Source organism: Crotalus tigris, unplaced genomic scaffold (genome assembly GCF_016545835.1).
Source record: "Crotalus tigris isolate CLP2741 ecotype Arizona unplaced genomic scaffold, ASM1654583v1 scf7180000017592.2434428, whole genome shotgun sequence".
In the NCBI taxonomy this organism is placed as follows: Eukaryota; Metazoa; Chordata; class Lepidosauria; order Squamata; family Viperidae; genus Crotalus; species Crotalus tigris.
Window position 1 is genome coordinate 1,757,049 of NW_024096498.1, and position 21,002 is coordinate 1,778,050.

The 21,002-nt window shown below is 39.0% G+C and overlaps 1 protein-coding gene across 4 annotated transcripts in view; it reads left to right on the top strand.

The window, feature by feature from the left end:
• The window catches only part of MAST4 (microtubule associated serine/threonine kinase family member 4), a 207,803-nt gene that overhangs the window by 11,794 nt on the left and 175,007 nt on the right, over positions 1 to 21,002 (top strand). For all 4 annotated transcript variants that reach the window (XM_039365211.1, XM_039365220.1, XM_039365227.1 and 1 more), the window contains exon 2: positions 14,471 to 14,624. In XM_039365211.1, coding sequence (XP_039221145.1) covers positions 14,471 to 14,624 — 154 coding nt within the window. The remainder of the gene's footprint in view (positions 1 to 14,470; positions 14,625 to 21,002) is intronic.

A 21,002-nucleotide genomic window follows, 5' to 3' on the forward strand; every position in this document is an offset into this window, starting at 1 on the left:
AGCCTGACAATTGTCTGATACCTCTTAAGAGGCAAAGAATGGATAACCCTAAATGTTTATTAATTTATTGAAGAAAATAAGCATTGTTTAAAATCACTTAAGGCTTAAATGAGATTATATTATTTTCCTAAAGAATAAATGGGACAAGTAGCTTATGTGAAAACAATTTTTAATAATACAGTGATAATATGTGTATTATTTTGTATAATGGGCAGTGTGTTTGTGAATTTTATGATCTAAAGCAGACATGTCAAACTCGCGACGTCACGTGACGTTGCGCAACGTATTGGAGCTTTTTCGCCGTTGCCGGCAATGGGGCGGGCGCGGCTCCGGTATGATGAAACCAGCCTGCGGGCCGGCAGTTTGACATCCCTGATCTAAAGCAATACATTGTCTATAAATTTTTTTAGGTAGAGTTATTACATATTTAAAAATATACCATTGAAGCTAAATAACTTGCTTAATTTTAAATGGTGTGGGTACATATTTACGTATCACACTTTAAATTTACCTTTTAATTGGAATTTTAAAGTCATTTTTTGATTGCTACTTTTAATCGTCTATATCCTGTGGAGGGCGTGCCCCCCAACTCTGGCAATGCGAAAAAAGTCATGATACGTCACAAGATGTCACATGATGCGGCGAGTTTGACACCCGTTGTCTAAATCAATTCACCAAGTCATAGGATGTGACAAAGTCTCATGATAAACAACCTGATGTAATAAACACTCTTCTAGTAATAGTAATAGTAGTAAAGTTGGAAGGGACCTTGGAGGTCATCTAGTCCAACCCCCTGCTCAGGCAGGAAACCCTACACCATTCTACTCCCTTCTTCTTATCACCTGCGCTACTATAACTCTCTTGTTGTCTTCCCTTCCTGTCCTCTAGAACAAAAGACCTTGCAGATATAAAGTATATAACATTTCTTGGTTGGTGATCCAAGAAACTTATTTTTTTATTTCCTAAGACTAGGAATAACAATATTTGAAATTATCTACAGTAAAGTTTGCTTCCTAATTCTTTCCTTGGCCTTTTGCAAAAGAGGAATCTCAGCCTAGCTTCTTGCCCTATGTATAATGGACATTCAGATTCTACCTGAATCCAATAATTCCAGGATAACAAGGTCTTGAGCTATGAAAGGCTTTATAAACCTCAATAGGTAGTAATAGACCCAGAATTGTGTCTAGAAGTGTACTAGTAGCCTGTACAGCTTCCACCAAAATGGTGTTATAGTCTGTGGAGTAGCTGGATTCTGCACTAATTTTGTTTTCATGAGCAGGCCCCATATAGAGAGAATTATAATACTCAACTGAGTTTGAATTGCTGTTGCCAGAGCAGAATCTCCTGAACAAGAAAGGACTATTATTAATGTACTAGCTAAAGCTAGAGAAAACCCATCCTGGCCATTGCTCTATCTACTACTGTGTTTTCCCCAAAATAAGACCTAACTGGAAAATAAGTCCTAATGTGTCTTTTGGATGCATTAATATAAGACCTGGTCTTATTTTTGGGGGAAAACGGCATGTCAGTAGGAGCAGCAAGTCTTAAAAAATCCCAAATTGAGGACCTGCCATTTCAGGTCCAAGGATAAATATGGAAATGTGCTAGAACCAGAAGGCTTCTATACAAATTACACCTTTGTTTTGCTATAATTCAACCTAAGTTTGTGCCATGCTGTCTAGCCTCCATGCTCTGAATTTTCATTGCCTTTTTCTGCTTAGACTGAAGATACAAATTGGATGCCAGGATATTGATGATTCCTCACCACAAACAGTGGATGACCTCTTCCAGTGGTTTTGTGTAAACATAAACCAAATGGAAGAGTGGGTTGAGCCATGAAGGCATCCCACATTGAAATGTCAAAGATCTCAAGTCTCTGCTCTCCTGTCATTATTGATTAAATTCTCTCACCCAGAGGTTTTCTGCAGACTATATTGAAAAATTATAGTGAAACCTGACTGGGGAGGGGGGATAATTCTATTTTTTTATTTGTAAAAATACTGCTTTGCTAATGTTTGAACTCTGGATTTATAATAAACCAAATGGAACATATTAGTTGATTATAATAAAAAAGTTAAAAAATGATGAGTAATATTTTAGTGACTTTGTATAACCTAGAATAAATTCCTAGAATAAAGAAACACAGTGGGGGATTGTTCTCAGCCAAATGTTAAAATAGACTGTCTCTTTTCCATCTGTTGGGTTAGCACCACTCTGTTCCCGTAAGCACATTTCTTTCTCACCAGTCATTATGTTCCCATATGAACATTTCTTTCATTTTTGTTCTTTTCCCCATTCATTAATTCTTACATAAAATGTTAAATTCATTTTTTAAAAAATAAAATTATATTGTAATCATTGGCAGGTTTTGAATAATACTTCCTTTGGATTTTGCTATATAAATAAATTAATGTAAAAAGATGGGCTTCAGTAATTACAGAATGTGTTTAGGATTTAGAACTTTATATTTTTAGAAATATTTGTAAATACACAGAAACAAATCACATTTTAGGAGGTTGTCTTATATATTAATAGATTGATTACAATTCCATTAAGTTGCTGGGGTAATATTAATGTAATTAAAATGAATATTGCTCCCTGGTAGATTTATGTTCTAAGAGGTGTTTCAAAATTAATTTCAAATAGATATTTCCTTCAGATAGGCAAATTGCTGAAGAAATGTATAAGGTTAAATAGGCCACTAAGGATAAACTGAGATTATCTTTTAAAGAAGATAACTCTTAATTTACCTGAATTCTAAAGATGTTATTCCATTTTATTGTTCATATATATATGTGTGTGTGTGTGTTGAATTAAAATTAGTAGACTTCTGGGTTTCGTTACAAATTTTTTGTTTATTGCTGTTAAAGTCTTTGCAACTACTTGGGTCAACATGTAACCCAAAGGCTTTCTGGAATTGACAAGTCTGGGCCTTTTGGAGTATAGATTGATGTTGAAGACTATGGATATTTAACTTTATGGAAGAATTTGCTTTTGAATATAAGACATTCTATTGGAAAGTATGAGTGGAATCTAGAATAAACGTTAAATCAAATACTTTGGGATGATTATTTTAAGGATTGCTCTCAAGTTCAAATTTACAACAGTGGAAATATATATACAGCTCAGGTTGTGTTCTGACAGCTCAGCATGGAAAAGTGTGCTTCAAAGAAACCTGAGATGTTTTCTTTTCTGATGAAGTCAAATTCTGAAACCCAACCTACACCCTATCCCAGGGGTAGGCAACCTTGGCTCTTTTATGACTCATGGACTTCAACTCCCAGAATTCCTGAGTCAGCATAGCTGACTCAGGAATTCTGGGAGTTGAAATCCATGAGTCATAAAAGAGCCAAAGTTGCCTACCCCTGCCCTATCCATAAAGAATATTGTTAAAGTTCAAATCACAGATTGTTTTGATGCATGGACTAAAGAATTAGAATGTCACTTTTTTAGTTATGCAGAAAAAGAAAGGTGAAAATTGAGAACAAAAGTATGCCTTTAGTAGACATATCAGCAGACATACCATACACAACCTCTTTCCTGAACTGTAGAATGAGAGGGAAGGGGAAAGGAAGGGAGAGAAAAACCTCAGCCACTCTAGATTCAGTGGCAAATTGAAGTCCACAAGAACTGAAACCTTGGATTTTATGGAATCCAGTAGCTCAGGAAGGGACAATGCTGGGCAGCAGAGAGAATAATACATCAGTCCAACTATTCCTGAGGGCTCAGCTTCAATCAGAGGGCCTCTCACACATAGTTATTGTAGATACTGTAGCTGTCCTGGCAAGCATTAATGAGACCTGGATGCACATGTAGTATGATGGTGAGGACAGATGAGAATGTAAGAGGCTATAGGAATAACCTTGAGGATCAGGAGGAAAAGCTGCAACCAAGAGAAAAGTCAGGTAAAAGGAATTTGAGTCCAAAGCAATTAGAGAAAATGATTCAACTCGACCCTCCCTAGTTCTCCTGAAGATGGAGGGAAGAAGCATATTCAGACTTGCAAGATTCTGTTGCTGTAAACATATAACAAAAGTAGTATTAGCATTGTTAACTTTGGTTTTCTAGTCTGGTTCAAAGGGCTGACAAATTTATTGCAGACTAATCTGGCATTCAGCAGCAACTGCTGGAGTCCGGGTCCATTGAGGAACTGATAACATGATTCTGAGGAAAGAGCCGGGGATTAGAAATTGGGATCCCTCTCAACCATTGAGCCCAACATACCCAAATGCAGTCCATCCCCAAATAGTGCTATACCTCCTCCTTAAATGCTCCTGCCCACCCTCATATCCTTCCCACTTCACATCCTCCCCCCCCACCCCATACATGCACACTTCACACATTACCAAATATTCACTACAACCTCTCATCAAATTTATATATACAGTTACTAGCAACTATCACAGCAACACCTCTCTCGCCTCCCCTCTGGAACTTGCTTGTGGCTGTGTGTTAATCTTCTGTATTGCTTCCTGCCCCAATACCAACAAACCAAGGCTCTTCACCATAAGGTGGGAAATAATGTGAAATCGGTGCTAATGCCTATGTCCAAAAAGAGGAGTCAATGGGTCAGTGTTCAACCCCTACAGCATAGTCTTCAATCAACAGGACATAGATCTTCCAGTGCCACAAGCACCCTGTAGCCTTCCCCACACAAGTCTCTTCAGGTCTTTTTTAGGGCACCACCTCAGTTTGCCCATAGCAAAAAAAAGGTTCAAATAGAATTCTTTTTTTTGGGGGGGGGGTGAATGTGTATATCCATGAATGGATATACATATATCCATTCATGGATATATACCATACGTCACGGTCTGTCCCTGGAGTTCATCTCCTATCCCCCAAATCGATTTCTCTCCTGCCCCTACCCACTGAATCGAACAAAGAGAAGACTAATGAACAAAGCCGCTCAGCATCTGCTAAACATACAGGCCATAGAACTGGTGCCAGCGGACCAGAAGGGTCAGGGGTTTTATTTCATCCTCTTTGTCATCCCCAAGATATCAGGGGGATGGAGAGCCATTTTAGATCTCAAGGGCTTGAATTATCATCTTGCATACCGCAAATTCAAGATGCAAACGTTCTGCTCAATCTTGGAAGCGTAAGGAAAGGGGACTTCCTGACATCTATCGACCTCACGGAAGCGTACCTCCATATCCCCATCTCTCTCGCCCACTGCCGGTTTCTAAGTTTAGCACACAAGGGGCGCCATTTTCAATACAGGGCACTCCCATTTGGCCTATCATCGGCTCCCAGGGTATTTACCAAAATCCTGGCAGTTCTAGCAGCTCACCTAAGGATGGTACAAGTCAGAGTCCAATGCTACATGGAAGACATATTAATCCAGTCATCATCCACCCAGTCCGCCCTGGCGGACCTCGAACTGGTGGTAAAGCTGCTCCAGGATCACGGGTTCTCGGTAAACTTCCCCAAGAGCCATATGGTTCCCACAACAAGGCCGTTACACCTAGAGGCCATCATAGACACGGTGTGCCGGGTCTACTTATCACAGGAACGCCGGGACAGCATAAGGGAGTTGGTCCTCCAATTACACAGGAGTCGAACTGTAACATTGGCCAGTCTTTCCCAGTTAGGAAAAATGATCTCGGCCATAGCGATCGTTCCGTGGTCCAGGCTCCACTCCAGGGAACTTCAGTGGTTCCTGCTCCCCTTCCAGAGACAGAACCTCAGCGCCTCCCACCAAAGGGTGAGACTCCCACTACAAGTATCACGCTCTCTCATGTGGTGGCTCTCGCCCACCATGCTCAAGGGATCCTCCTTCAAGGAGCCAGATCGGCTCATACTAACGACCATTGCCAGCCTGTTCGGCTGGGGAGCGCACCTTTGGCACAACATCAATTGGCTGGAGCTCCAGGCCATACATCTGGCCCTTCGCCACTTTCACAGTCTGGTGACAAGGCATCACGTATTGGTCCTCATGGACAACGTGGCTGCCAAGGCTCATATAAACCGGCAAGGGGGTACCAGATCTCAGACCCTATTGACTGAAGCTCTTCTACTGGGCTCCTGGGTAGAATCCAATCTGGCCTCCATCAAGGCCGATCACATTTCGGGGGAGGCGAACACTCAGGCCGACCTCCTGAGCAGGGCAATGATAGATCACTTGGAATGGCGACTCCATCTGAGGATTTTCAGAGAAATCTGTCACCGATTCGGCTTGCCGTTGCTGGATCTCTTTGCGTCCTCGATCAACGCACAGCTGCCTCAATTCTTTTCCCGGTTCCCATCTCCAGGGGCGGAACGAACGGATGCTCTTCGGAGCCCATGGCCGGAGGGCTTGCTTTACGCCTTCCGTCCTCTCCCTCTCCTCCCGGCGGTCATCCACAAGCTTCTTTGGGAGTGGGCGGAGATCCTCCTAGTGGCTCCGTACTGGCCACGGAGACCTTGGTTTGCTGATCTGGTGAGTCTCTCCCTCACGGATCCATGGAGGATTCCCCCAGACCGGGTTTCGCTTAGCCAGGGGACCATTCTCCATCTGGATTCCCAATGGCTCCAGTTAGCCGTCTGGCACTTGAGCGCTCAATCTTGTCCTGGGAGCTTTGCTCTCCAGGGGTCATTACGATAATCCAGGTTTCCCGTCGCCCTTCTACAAACCGCATTTATGAGGCCATGTGGAAGAACTTTCTCTCATGCTTGGTTCAACACCTGTCACTCTCAGACCTTACGGTTCCCCATATTCTGGACTATCTGTTAGAGGGCTTGAAGAGGGGCTTGGCCCCGAACACATTGCACAGACAGATCGCTGCGCTTTCCACAGTACTCACCTGTGACTCAGCGGCCTCCTTGGGACATCACCCCCTACTCTGCTCATTCCTCAAAGGGGCCGCTAACACCAGGTCCCCTGTAGTGCACAGGTATCCTTCTTGGGAGCTTCCACGTGTTCTTCAGGCCCTGACCAAGTCACCCTTTGAGCCTCTAAAAACCTGCGACGTGTGCTATCTGTCCCACAAGGTGGCATTCTTGGTGGCGATCCCGGCGTGACGCATTTCTGAATTGGCTGCGCTTTCTACCAAGGATGACCTGTGCATCTTCCACCAGGATCGAGTGGTTCTCTGCCTCGATCCTATCTTTCTTCCAAAGGTCAACTCTCTTTTCCACAGGGCCCAGGAAATCGTGCTCCCAGATTTCTGTCCTAACCCATCGCATGATCGGGAACGGCAATGGCATCTATTGGATGTCTGCAGGACGCTCCGGTACTATTATCTCACGGACAGCAGCGTTCTGTAACTCAGAGGCCCTCTTTGTCTCCTTCTGCCCTTCCTCCAGGGTTCGGAAGGTCTCCTCCTCCACGATTGGCAGGTGGATTAGGGTGTGTATTGTGGGGGCGTATCAAGCTGCTTCATTGCTGGTTCCACGATGGATTACGGCCCACTCTACTCGGAGTGCCGCTACTTCCGCGGCCTGGGCCACTCAGGCGTCCATTGAAGACATCTGCAGGGCGGCCACATGGTCTTCACCATCTCCTTTTATACGGCACTATAAGATTGATAGGTTTGCCTTGGCGGAGGCCTCCTTTGGTAGGAGGGTTCTCCAACAGGTTGTACCTCAAAGTGCCACACTGGATCGGCGTGCTCCCCTCCCTCAGGGACAGTAGGCTTTGGTATGTCCCATTGGTGGATTATCCATCTGCAATGCTGGAGAAGGGGCGTTGTCTTACCTGAACGCCTTTTCTCAGCACGGAGATGGATAATCCACTCCCACCCTCGCAAGTTACTTAGGCCTAGGGCTAGATTGATGAGCCAACACATCTTGCAGTCAGTCAATGGCTATGCTCGCGTCAAGAATGGGAACTCTATGGTCCAGGGTGTGGCAACTTTGGCTGAATTGATCTGATTGGGCAGGAACACAGTCTAAACCCATTGGTGGATTATCCATCTCCGTGCTGAGAAAAGGCATTCAGGTAAGACAACACCCCTTCTTTTTACTGCTAACTCTTCCAAACATAATGGCTTTCTCCAGTGATTTCCCCCACATGACATGGCCAAAGCAAGTGAGATGCAGCTTCTGCTCGCCCACTATCCTTTTGTTAGAATCTTTCAGTTATCATGATGGGAGAGGAAAGGTGATTGCCACATCACTTCTATTTTGTATTGAGTTTCTCAGTTCTTTTGTCTCTTTTCAGTTTGCAAAGCTCTTCCTTAATGGAATCCTTTTTAATTCTTCTATGCTACAGCTATCAACCTCCTGGAATTCAATAGCAGCTACTACAGCCTGGCAATATCCCTCAAATAAATACACTGATGTTTCTCCTAATCTATTGGTTGTGGTTCTTCAGTAAAATTGTAGATCAGGAATAGCCTGATCTTCACAGAGAACATTCTAAAGTGGCCCTATAGAAAAAAAGCCACTTACACTTTGATACCAAGTTATAATTTAAAAGTCTTGGCAGATGGTAGGGCATCCCTGAGCACTGCAGGCTAGTGCAAGGGACTGGTATAAATGCAGATTTTTAAAGATACCGTAGCAAATTAAATTAAATATGATTTAATGCTTACATTGCCACTATAGTAAGGGATCCTCTAAAAATTCAGAGAAAATTGATTTAAAAGTTAAGCGAAACTTTCTTTTGCTGCTTGAATCATGAATTAAATGGATTTGAATCAATCCATACCTGTTGTGAGAGTAGGTGAACCAATGGAATAATTTATTGCAGCATGAATAATGGATAAATTGTCCTAAAATACAATCTCAACTAAGTAGGACTGGACCCTTATAATCTACAGGCTAATTTAAAAAATCTTTCTTCTACATGATTGCTCTGTTTTCCAGCTTTTGATGTTCTGAAAATGAATACAGATTCTTTCATATCAAAGACTTTTTAGAAGCATGTAGGTGGCTATACTTATTTATCATCCTTATTGTGTGTATTAATTCAGATGAAAGTTTTATATTTTCATTGGCTTCTTCTCAACTTTAATGACTATAAACGGAGCTTTTTAGTTTTCTAACAAATATTTCTTTGTTATATAGTCAGATTGTGCTTTGCAGATGTGTTCAATGATACTATAAGAGATACTCCAAATTACGTGTATAGTTAATATAGCAGTTGTGCTTCTAATTCTGTAAGAGATACTACAAAATTTCTTACCGCGATTTTATGAAAATATTAAAATATCATCATGTGATAAAGGAAAGCATCACAAGATCAACATCTTTATTGTACAGTACAAATAATTCTTGACTGATGACTGTAATGGAGTCCACCTATTATGGTTGGAGAATGTGGTGGCTGTTAAGTGAAGCATCACATGATTGCCTCACCTCCCCTTGCACTTCCTGATGAAGTTGTTAAGCGGAGAAGGGGTTGCTTCATGAGCCCCGGGGAGGGGAGACCACGGGAGTCTTAGCATAGGCCCTGCCCTGAGCATCCTGAGATTTCCCCTTTCCTCAAGGCACCCCATGCTCCATTCCCTACCCCTTGGTGTCCCCACAGGCCTAGGGCCTGCTACTCACCCTGCCGGGTCCCACACGCTTTTCCCCATGCCCTGTCACTGATTGCTTGTTTGCCTTTGTAGATTTCCTTCTAAAAGTTCCACAGATCACATTGGGGAAATCTCTGCAACTATTTGCAGTGTTCTGGAGACCCATTGGAATAGAAGAACAAGCTGTTCCATCCCTATGACTGCTTATCTTTCAAACATCTTTTTATCCATCATGTTCATGCATTTCTTCATAAGGTTTTTTTCCTTCAAATTTCTCACCTTTCTATTTTCAAGGATCTCATAGTTGTATCTGTGATTTTTTAAAAAAATCTTCATATGCTGCTGTTAGTACCTTCAGCAACCAATCATCACTTCCATGTTTCTGGAAAATATCCCATAACTGAAGTTGATTTAGATGAAGTGTATTGGAAGGAAATGAGCAAACATTCAATAAACTTCAACAAGTATGCAATAAAGCTCATTTTTTCCCATATGTACATTCCTTAATCCAACTGAAGAGCCAGCCCCCCCCCCAAAAACCCCAAAACCAAAACAACGCTGTGCACATTTCCTGCTTGATATAAAGCTGTACTTCCACTTCCCAAATTGTCATCTCTCAATCAAAATTCTGCCAAACTGCTTCTCAAGCGTGCTCCAGTGGTTTTTGCATTCACTCTGGAAGAGAATACGAGCCTCCAATGCAAGACTGATTATGTTTTCTTGGGGAAAATTGAGTCTTTCATGCATGTCTTACAGCCTGCATTTTTGATACGGCTTAGTTCACAGACTTAATATTTGCTGCTAAATTATTTTGATAGGTCAGAAAGGAAATGTTTGTGGAACTTACCTGTGGAGTAGTCTTCAGAAACTTCTAGGAGAGCAGTTATGTTTTGTTAAATTTATGCTATTCTGTTGCTACTGGTTTAGGCTTTCAGTTGTCAAACATGTAGTCACATGCATAAGAATACATACATACTTATGTTTGTGTGTGTATGTGTGTATGTATGTTTATGTATCTATATATGTCTGAAATGGTATAAGGTTTCCTGCCTGAGCAGGGGGTTGGACTAGAAGACATCCAAGGTCCCTTTTATTGTTGTTGTTGTTGTTGTTGTTGTTATTGTTGTCAACATTACTATCTATCTCTGTCTGTCTGTCTGTCTGTCTGTCTGTCTGTCTGTCTGTCTGTCTATCTATCTATCTATCTATCTATCTATCTATCTATCTATCTATCTATCTATCTCTCTCTCTCTCATAAAATAATCCAAACACCAGGATAATACTAAAACAAAACTGTTTAATATAAAAGCCGAGCCTTTCGTCGGTCAACACTATCAACATTATCAGAGCGTGATGCAAGACTGCTGGGAGTCCTTCTTATGCTGCCGGGTGGCTTTGCGCTTGGCTCCTTGACCTAGTTACTGGTCCGAACATTCCCTCTATCTGGTTTCTTAAACGGCCCACATCCTTTATTTTATTAGTGCCTTCTGAGGTTGCTGTTTCTTTCCTTCTGGATCCAACCACTCTCCATTTCTGCTCGCCACTCCCGCGTCCGTCATCCTCTCTAGCCCCGTTCCATGGTCTTTCGAGGGAGGGGGTGTATCAAGCGGATCCAGACGTCTATCGGTGCAATCTCTGGTGGCTGCATTCCTGCGTACGTTCTTCCAACCAGGGACGCTGCCTTCTTCCTCGGTTGTCTGTGAGTATGCTGTACCGCTTCTAGTTGTCCCTCTTCTCTTAAGGTTCATCATTGCTTGATCACACGTTGGGCTTTCAATCCTCCTTCACCGTTCATCAGTTCTTTTGCCCTTTTTGCATGTCTACGGGGTCCCATGATATAGCTTTCCATCATAGATCTATGTTTTCCTTTCTTATTCATGTTGGTAGAATAACCCGTCTCTCCCCTCATGTTAGCGGGGATTGTGGAGCAGGTGTCCCATGGGTCCAGACATCCTTGTTGTTCACCCCCATCGTTATTTCCACTTTTTGGGGGATAAGTTAAAATATGCTTATCTGGGATACCTAGGAGGGGGGTATTTCTTGTTCCTTCTCTATTCCTCTTGTGAGTTCCTTGTCCCATAGATGGGATATCTCCACTATTCTCCCTTCCCTCTGATTTCGTGAGGGGTGTGCCAATTGCCTTAGTTGTGGATTCTGATGTTGTTGTTCTCATATCTTAAATGTTTGGTATGTCGGGCAAACTCTATATGGCGATTGATAGAGTCGCCATCAGAAAGCCAGGCTTCTTTAAGTAAGTGGCCTCCCTTAGTAGTGTCCCTAGATATGGGCTGTGCACCATTAAGGTCAAATTCATGCCCATGATCGCTCATATGGGTCCAAATCTGTGAGTGCTGTTCCTGTCTTCTAACCACTAGTGCATGCTCATGCACCCTAGTTTTTAACCTTAATGGTGTATCAGAGGCAACAGCCAGAATACTGGCCCCCTTTAATGTAAAAGTGGCCCATAAACCAGATCAAACTCTACAATCTAAGATCATGCACCCGAAGATCCACTCCCCAATGAAGAAAAATCTGCAATAATTTATAAGATCAAGTGTAAGGACTGTTCCTGTAACTATGTTGGGGAGATCACAAAAAGGTTAAAAACTAGGGTGCATGAGTATGCACTAGCAGTTATCCACATGGCCTTTTACAAACTGTAGATGGGCAGTAGTCTTCTTTTGTTGAAAGTTGCTTTCTCCTTGCAATCCTGCCATGCATAATGGTCTCATGAACAATAACATTCATCAATGTTACAGAGCTTCTAGCTCTTATGACTTTATTCTGGGATTCTTTGCTCTTGGTGGGATCTTGGTTAGTTAACCACTCCTGTGCAGAGTAATAATGGAGTTGAATTGTTTCTGTTTGTACGTAATCTGCCTGACAGTGGATTGGTGGCATCCATACTTGTTTTGTAACCTTTCCCAGTTACATGGAATTATATGTCCTGGGGAAATAATCAACTGTTTTTGGAAAATTTTCGGTGTTTCCTTTCTTCAAGTCATGACATATCCACATATCTATTTTCTAAAGATCAGGCTTTGATAATGAATACCCAGAATTCAATTCTTTAAATAAGTCAGGACCTCTCACATTTGCATACTTAGCTTTGGATCATTTCCCATAATATATGAACAAGTACAGTGTTTTTTTTACTCACTAGTGTAATTGGGTTCTCTTTATCTAGTTTTAGGACTTTTCCATATACATATGTTGCATAAGCACTACTGTGTATTGCTAAAATAATCTGAATGGAAACAAGAAGCTGAACTTTTCTCAAGTTTAGAAGATGTTTTTCCCTTTTATTAGATCTTGCTTCTAAGTAGAATGCTCAAGATAGAGTAGATTCTTCTCAGATACAATAAATATTTTAGTAATTTTTTGTTGACACAGTTACAATATCAATGTAAATAAATTGTTGCTGTTTTGTTCATTGTAGTATAGTGCCACCTAGTGGATTTTCTACTTCTCTCAACAGTATTATTAAAATAGAAATCTGGACATGAAATTCCATGATGAAGCATTCCTTTCAATTTTAATATTTGAACTTTTCAATATAGTTATCTTTAAATGATAAAAATAGTCTTTTAGTTCTTTGCAACATACGTGGATCGGTGTTCATGGATATGTTCTATTGGGCTTCTACCTGTTTGTCTCTGTAGTGATGGTCTCAGTCTTCACATTTTATTTTGTACATTGTTTGTATATTACACCTATTTTATCTTCTTTTGGTACTGGAGAGAGAATCTAGGCAGGAGCACCATTGTTTCCCAGGGAGGAAATGGTAGATTCTCCAAGAGAGAATTTCAGTTAAGAGATTGCACAGTCCCAAGCTGGATGGGGGAAAGGAGGAAGATGTCCAGGCTAGCCAGGCCCTAGAATCTCCCAAGTATCTCTATAGGCTAGAAAGTTATGGCTTTATTCCAGCAAGATTCTGTCTACTAGATACATAGAATCGAACTCTCTTGATTTCACTCTATTGTCTTTGGGCTTGGGCCTAACGTGCAGATACATAAAACATACATTATTTTATTTGTTAAATTTAAGCTGCTTGACTATTGAAATCTCTCAAAGATTTACAATAAAGAACTTAATCAAAACATAAAACCAAGGATAAAATTAAACTCATACTAGTAGTGTGATGCTTCTGTTATTTATTCAAACTGCTGTTAAAAATAATAAATTGGAGTATATCATTGTACATGTAGTCAGTCCTTGACTTGCAACATTTCATTTAGTGACTGTTCAAAATTAACAATGGCCCTGAAAAAAGTGACTTTATGACCATTTTTCACATTTACGACTGCTGCAATATCCCCATGATCACATGATCAAAATTCAGATGCTTGGCAACTGGTTCATATTTATGATGGTTGCAATATCCCAGGGTCATGTGATCCCCTTTTGCGACTTTCTGACGAACAAAGTCAATGGGTAAACCAGATTCGCTTAACAGTGGTATAACTAACTTAATAACTGCCACGATTCACTTAACAACTGTGGCAAAAAAGAAGAAAAATTGCTCTTGGTTCCATTATTGTGAGAGACAGAGCAATGTTTCTCCCGTGACATTTCAACCACTTTATATACTGTGCCTCTGCTATATATGTTCTTCTCTCTCTTCTCTCCAAGCTAACAAGTTCTAGATGCTGTAGACAAGCTGCTCCGGCCCATAACTATTTTAATTGCCTTTTCCAAGAAATCTGCTATTTTTATTCACTGTCTATATTTATGTTTATTTAGAACAGTGTTTCCCAAACTTGACAATTTTAAGGCATGTGGACTTCAACTCCCAGAATTCCACAGCCAGCAATGCTGGCTGTGGAATTCTGGGAGTTGAAGTCCTCATGCCTTAAAATTGTCAAGTTTGGGAAACACTGATTTAGAAAGAAGCACTCATAAATTTAATGGATTTTGTTCTGTGTAAATGTGGCCTGAATTTAAGACATAATATCTAATGACTTTTTCAAAATGTCTTCACAGTAACCATAACCCAGCCTCAATGGTTCTGTCTTTCTCTTTTTTTCCAGCTTGATAGCATATTGTCCCCTCCACCGATGCCATTTCGGAAATCTAGTAACCCTGAAGTTTCTTCTGGCCCTGGAAAATCTCTGAAATTTAAAAGGCAGCTCAGTGAAGATGGACGACCTTTTAGAAGGGGAAGTCTTGGAGGAGCTCTAACTGGTAAGAAAAAAGATTGTAAAAATACTCAAGTACATTTGCAATAGTGGCGAATATCTAGCTCAGATGTAGTATGAGGGTGAAGATTCATTCTCCGAGCTTGTAGGTTGATTTCTGAACATTTCGTTACCAGGCTAGGTAACATCTTCAGTGGAGTTTAGGGGAAAACTCCTCACTCCTGATACATATACATCTCCTTTAAAACATACTTTCCCAGTTTCAGGGTTGCTACCAATACTTACTTGACCACTGCAGGGACAGAGTGCCTTTGAATTAATCATGTTCAAACTGACTAAACAGAAATTAGTCCTCTGAAATTAGTCCTCTGTAATTGACCTGATTATGTATATATGTAACTTCTCTTTCATCATCCTTGCCCTCACTGGTTCTCCTCTAGTATTATTCTACTGTCGACCATGTCTATGTCTATATACTTACTCCTATAAACAGAATAATGCTTTAGCAGACACTTTTATTTTTAAATCCTTTCTAGACAACAAGCTGAAATACCAGAAAAGCTTATGTGGGTAAATATGCTTGAATGTATATACTTATATATCCAACACACTGTTTTTTTAAGGGTAAGCAGCATTGTGCAGAATGCAGAAAAGGTATAAGAAATAGTAAACTAAGAAATTAAAGGCATGAGAAAAAGAAATATAAATGTATCTAAAAATAGGGTATATCAAGCCTACTCACTATATTTCTGTAATCTTGCAAAGCTTTCTGGCTTTCACCATATCCATACAACACTTCATGCATTGTGGTTTGTTCTCTACACTTCTCACCTCTCCTTCAGGTTATCATTAATTCCATCCAACCACAAGTTTATTAGTTTCTCCTTCTTTTCTTTTTTTTTCATATATTTTTGTAGGTTTATCCTCATTGAAAATTAGTACAACTCACCTCAATGTGATTTGGTTACTTACTTGGTTACTTACTTTTGTGTTCAAAATACGTTTGTTCAGTATACATTTATTCTTGACCCACTCTTTTCTTGCTTTAGCATATATCATAGTTAAGTATCCAATTCCCTCTACAGTTATTTTACTTTTATGTCTCTCCTGACATAGACAAACTTAATCTCCATATAACAGAGTGGAGTGGCTTATATGCAGCCATGTTTTTTTTTTCTTTTGATAAACACTTGTTCCTCCCAATAGATCACATGGTAGTCACTATACTTCTGCCTGTATTTTCACATGTTAAAGTTTCTCCAGCTGTTTAATTTTCTTTGATGATCATGCTACCATCTGTTCTCTCCTATTTCTTGCTGTTTATGTATATTTTCCAGTTGTTACTTTCACCTGTTAAGTACAATTGTGTTGGTTTTTGATACATCAGTTTTCAAATCCATATTTTGCATTGCATCATACATACACAGCATTCTCTGTGGAGTTCTTGGTGCTCTCTGAGGTTGCTTGTTTGCTTGCATTAATGATGTTATTTACTCAGCTAATGGTCTCCAAGCAAACAAACAACCTCAGCATCAAGAACTCCAGAGATCAAACCTGAGCTGCAGATTCTCTTCTATTGGGATAACATTATTTGCATGTCTTTTGGGTTTGCAGCCCACAACATGGCATCATCTACATACAAAAGCATGCCAACCAATGTATTTTTACTGTGATGACAAGGATTCCTTCTCCATTTATCCATACATATATGAAACAACCAATAACCTATTACCAGTATATGTTATTTTCTTTCTCAGTGTGGAAACCATGCATATGCATTCCATTTATTTTCATACATGCTTCATTTCCATTATATACTATACCAAAATATTCCATAATTTCCATCTAAATCAACAAACACACAATAAATGATCTTTTTCACATTTATATGACTTTTGAAAAAAAAATTGGTATGTATCTTGCATAGTATTTCACAGATATTGCTCATTTTCACTTTTTATATTCTTTCAGTCAGAATTTTACAAAAGACTATCCTATGTTTGCTAAATTACTCGCCCTATAGCTAACTTTCCCTTTTTTAGGGGAATAATAGTGACAATCTTCCAGTCATTAGTCAGAAATTCACTCTTTGGATAATGTTAAACAAGTTATTCAGCATAAGCAAATATCTATATTTTAATACTTTTCCACTTATATCATTTATACATCATTTATATTTTTAAACTTTCTTATAGCATTTTTACTTTCTTAATTTTTATCCCCTTGGATCTGAAGATTTAGTTCAAGTAATTCTTCTACATTGCATAATCATTCCCATACAAACATCTAATATTTATCTTCTAGCACACCTCATAATTTGTTATACAATGCATTCTTTTTAAAAATATATATTTATAGTAAATGGGTAATAAATGTATCTTTACTCCGGGCTTCCGGTTCTGGGTCATGGTGCTGCAGTCATTCGGAGAGACTCCTCTCTTCGCCGGCCGAATTTCCTCCGTCGGTAGACCCTTGATTGGGTCGAAAAGTTGCCCTGCAGGGACGACTACCGTTGAGGCCCCTCGTTCGACTGCAGAAGGGTGTCGTTGTCTTCTGCAATCTGAGTAAGCTCCTTTGGGCCGATGGAGTAAAGATTGGTCAGTAAAATGGCCGATCACTTAGCTGCACCAGCCGTAAGCTACAAGAACATCTAAGCAAAATAGAACCACCATGGAAGATTTGGTGAGACCTTTCCTTGCCTCTACTTTTCCTATTCACTCCTGTGAAAAGCTTTTTTGGAACTATTTTCCCTATTTTGTTAAAGCGGCGTTGTTGATGGGGGAAGAAAAGCTTTGGAATAAAAGAAAAATTAATTTCTACTTTTTAATGGTTGATTTTATTTTTGGACATTTGGAGGTCCCAAAATTCCCTGATATAGAGACTTAATATGCTAGTTATCTGGAGAATATTGCTTTCTTTTACTTTTCACTATTTTTTTTTAATTAAAGAAAAGAAGGAAAAGGGAAAAGAGGAAAGAAATTATTTTTACTGGGGGTTTGGAAAGACTGAATAACTTTGGCTAACCCTCTGGGGACATCTTGTGGTGAAATTACCAACTGCAATCATTATTTCTTTTTCTTGGACTCTTAGCTTGACTTTGACCTTCAAATTATCACAAAAAAGAAAAGATAAAGAAGCCATACAGCTGGGTGGAAGCGGATATTGACTGATTGTTATTAAATACAGCCTCCACCAAAAGAATAATGGCTCTAAACATTACTGAAATGGAAGAACCCTGCCTAGACTTTGATTACAAGTATATATTGGATAAAATTCTTGAAAATACTGAGCTAATAGTTGTCTGTACAAAAGAGATTATTTTTCAACGACAAATTAAAGCACAAGGCGTAAGTGAGCACTTTGCAGGCCAAGAAACAGAAGAGGGGATGTATACCCAAGAGACCTGTTCTCAACTTTGCTTACAACTCACTGAGATGAAGGAATTAAATTCACATCTGGATTATCAACCTACATTGGAAAAAACCTTTGATGCTAATAAATGTATCTTTACTCCATTTTAGCTGATTTTTTTAAAAAAAATTCAGTATGCATAGTTGTCTAATTTCGTGTTTGGTTTGTGGATAGAATGGAAGAAGAGAGATTGTGTAGTCAAATTTTACCTGTTAAATGATTTTTCAGAGTTCCTTCTACATTTTCTTGCTTCTATCACAGGAAGATATGATTTTCCCCCAAAATGTCAACAAGTGAAAATATATGTAGTGAATTTATGTCATTGTGTTCTAATACTTTCATAAAAGCAGATATTTAAAAGGGATTCTGATTCTCACATTTTTTACAGCTCCTTTGAAAGCAGGTTGAATGGTGAGACAGGTAAAGCTTGAACTTTTTTTGAGCTTTAGAAATTGGCAATGGTCTCTGATTTCACTGCAAATCTAAATTTATAGCATAAAATGATTACCTATATATTAAAGCATTTGAAAGAGAGGTTTGGACCCTAAGAAATTAAAGAATCCTGTTAACACTGGTATAGCAAGTGCCGAAAAGTGAAATGCATTCTTCAAAGCCTTGCCAAAGAATTAATCGGCAAATAGGAAAAGGGTTGTAATATTAGACAAAGCACGTTGTACTAATCTTTTTATTCATCTTCTGCAGGAACCTCTCTAAATAAAGTAAGCAGATCATTAAAATAACCATATAAGTGATAGCAGTGATACTAGGATACATAAGAATAGAACAAAGAAGAAAGAGCTTGCAAAATAAACTTCGAAGTGTAAAATTTGAACAGTTGAAGCATTTCTTTTTATTAGTAATTATATCAGTTAAAAGGAAAATGGATGTTAGCTATTTCAGGACCAATATTCAGGATTCAACATTGCTAAGGAAAAGCTGTCTAGATATAGAAGAATATTAGGTGATGTAGTAAGTACCATCCTCATGGAAAATAGCTATATGGTTGCTAGGAGCTGACTTCAACTTGATGTCATGTGATCAATCAATCAACGGTACATTGAAATTGGGACATTTTAGATGAAAAAAAATATTGACGAAGCATCGTAGGTAAGGGATACAGTACAGAAACATTTTAGACCTAGCCACACTTTACATTTTGAGAATATGTAGTGAATGTACTCACAAAATGGAAACTTGCATATTCTCAATATATTCTGAATGCTGGACATGGCCACTCAGATAATATAAGAATCCTCTTTCTAAGATATTTTATTTAATTTCAGTAGTGGTTTTTAAGAAACTTTAGTCATTGATGCAATATAGAATGCTTGTCTCTAGAAAAATGAGGATCCAAATGATGCCAACATACAGTAGTTGAAGAGCAATACATTAGTACAGTTGATGAATATTTATAGAATATATAATTTAGGTTGTGAAATTGACTATAAGTTATGAAGATGAGATATGCTTGTGATAGTTTTAATAAAAAATCTGAATAACAGACCTATATTACTTAAGGTTGAAGATATATTTCATTTTATCAAACAGATGCAAAGTATCTTATAATGGGAGTAGGCAGGAGTTCATGCCCTGTTTCTGAACTTCCCCAAGGTATTAATTAAATAGCTTATGTTAAAAGCAGAAGGATGGCTTAAATAGTTCATTGGATTGATCCAGCAATCTTTCCATGAGTCTGTTCTTTAGGGCCAGACTAATACTTCCATGCTATTACGTCTTTTTAACGGAGTAAATTTGGTGAAAGTTAAATTGTATTTCACATCTGCTCACTTGACAATTTCATAATTTTTTATGGAAAAGAATTAAACAGGCCTAGATGGGAGAAAGGCAGTGAGACCTAAAAAGACAGAGTGTCTGTTATTTCAGAACCTGAATTATTCCAAGATAGTACCAACATTAATTCTGATTTGAGTGGAGCTCCCCAGAAGGAACTGATTCAGAATATGGAGATTTTCCTGGACCTGGAGCTTCTGCTAGAAGATATGGCCAGGAGAATCTTTGCCCAGTTCCATCTAGTTGACCACTTAACTAGTTAACTTTCCTTGAAACAAAATTTACCGGCAACAGTCACTTATGACTTTATCATTCTCAAATGGATTATAATAATATGCTCATATGGACCACCTTGAAGATCACCTGGGAACTCCAATTGGTATAAAATTTAATAGCCCATATACTAACAGAACTGTTCTGATATTGTCATTCATCACCAGTATTAACATGACCTGCACTGGCTACCATTTTGATTTCATGTGCAGTTCAAGGTGCTTTTAATCTATACAGTTCTACATAATTTGACCCATATCTGTGAGATCATCTGCAGCTAGCTATTTTCTCTACTTGTAAAGTTTAGCAGGACATAGAGATGAGTATTTTGTGTAGAATCAGTAACCTTCAGAAATAAGGTCTGCAGCCTTGTTAATATTCAAATAGTTTGCTAAGACCCAGTAGTTTAGTTCAAGGGTGAAGGAATTGATGGAGTCTGGGATGTATGTTGGTGTTGGTTGTTATTATTTATGTTGAACTGCATGTTATATAAATTGAGGGGACATTAATTGTTTTTATATAAGTCTTTAAACTGCTTTTGATTGAAGTGGCATAAAAGCGATAGAAATAATTAAAGCAATCCATTTATTACGGAGGTAGAAAGCATCATGTAATAGATATTATAAAGATATACTGTAGTTACAGATATAAAACCATGACTAGTCAAAGATCTAAATAGATTAAAATTGAATTCATGTTTTTTTAAAAAACCTCTTTTTCTTTCTATCCAATTGGTGATTTTCTCTGATGTAATGAACTGTGATATTGATTAAAGTACATCCTACTCAATCTGAAATGTGCTTTTGCCACTTATTTTCTAAAGCATTTCTATTATTTATAACATTAATTTTAGCTTGAGCATTGAGCTGGATCTCATTTCTTCCTTTATTACAGATCATATTGAAAAAGTAAAAGTCATTTTTAAAGAGCAAAGAATTAAAATAACACT